The sequence below is a fragment of the Cynara cardunculus genome (assembly GCF_001531365.2).
Source record: "Cynara cardunculus var. scolymus isolate 2C chromosome LG 4, CcrdV1, whole genome shotgun sequence".
Classification (NCBI taxonomy): Eukaryota; Viridiplantae; Streptophyta; class Magnoliopsida; order Asterales; family Asteraceae; genus Cynara; species Cynara cardunculus.
Window position 1 is genome coordinate 12,607,893 of NC_037531.1, and position 785 is coordinate 12,608,677.

The 785-nt window shown below is 32.5% G+C and overlaps 1 protein-coding gene across 1 annotated transcript in view; it reads left to right on the top strand.

Annotated features, from left to right (window-relative positions):
• Positions 1-356, top strand: part of LOC112510886 (flavonol 3-sulfotransferase-like) — a 1,243-nt gene extending 887 nt beyond the window's left edge. The window contains exon 2 of the mRNA XM_025116237.1: positions 8-356. Within this exon, the coding sequence (XP_024972005.1) occupies positions 8-215 (208 nt within the window). The 3' untranslated portion in view covers positions 216-356. The remainder of the gene's footprint in view (positions 1-7) is intronic.
• Positions 357-785: the final 429 nt, after the last annotated feature.

Here is a 785-nt window from a genome sequence, read left to right on the forward strand (position 1 = left end):
TGTGTAGCTTTGAGAAGTTAAGTACTTTGGAGGTGAACAAAAATGGTGTTGAAAAGTTTGGTAAGCTAATGGTGGTGGAGAAGGCGGCTTTTTTCAGGAAAGGAGAGGTTGGAGATTGGAAAAACCATTTGAGTGAAGATATGAGACAACGTATTGATGGAATTACTGATGAAAAGTTGAAGGATTCTGGCTTGATTCTTGGTGCTAGGGTTTGAGTTTGATCGAGATCATCATCAAGTTTGGGTGGGCATGGTTTTCTTAGTTCTTGTGACACTAATCGTCTTGGCAAAGTCTTAGGTGTTTGTCTTTTTAACCTTTTTTTTTATAAATAAAATGAAGTTTATAACTTCAGTTCTTAAAATATTATTTATGTGATAATTTTTTAGAAAATTACCCATTCATAAGTCAACCGATTACAATTCATATCCTAACTACGCCAAATACTTAAAACAATGTAATTAATTTAGAACACTTTGCATTAGAACCAAAAATTCTGGTGATGGAAATGAGAATTTAAATCATATCACATTAACGAGATGCCATGTGGTAGAAAACTAAAATTAATATCGTCTAGTCTAATATTTTCGGCCTATTTATCTCAAGCCTAAACCAGCTCCATTAGACAGCTTATCATCATTAACAAATTAGTTTTGTTAATTATTTGGATTTATTCTTAATTCAGGAATGATGGATCCATTCATATTCAAAATGAGGCTGTGTAATATATGGATTAGTGACATGGATACGATGAACTAAACATGGATCACCTATAAACTATGACCTAA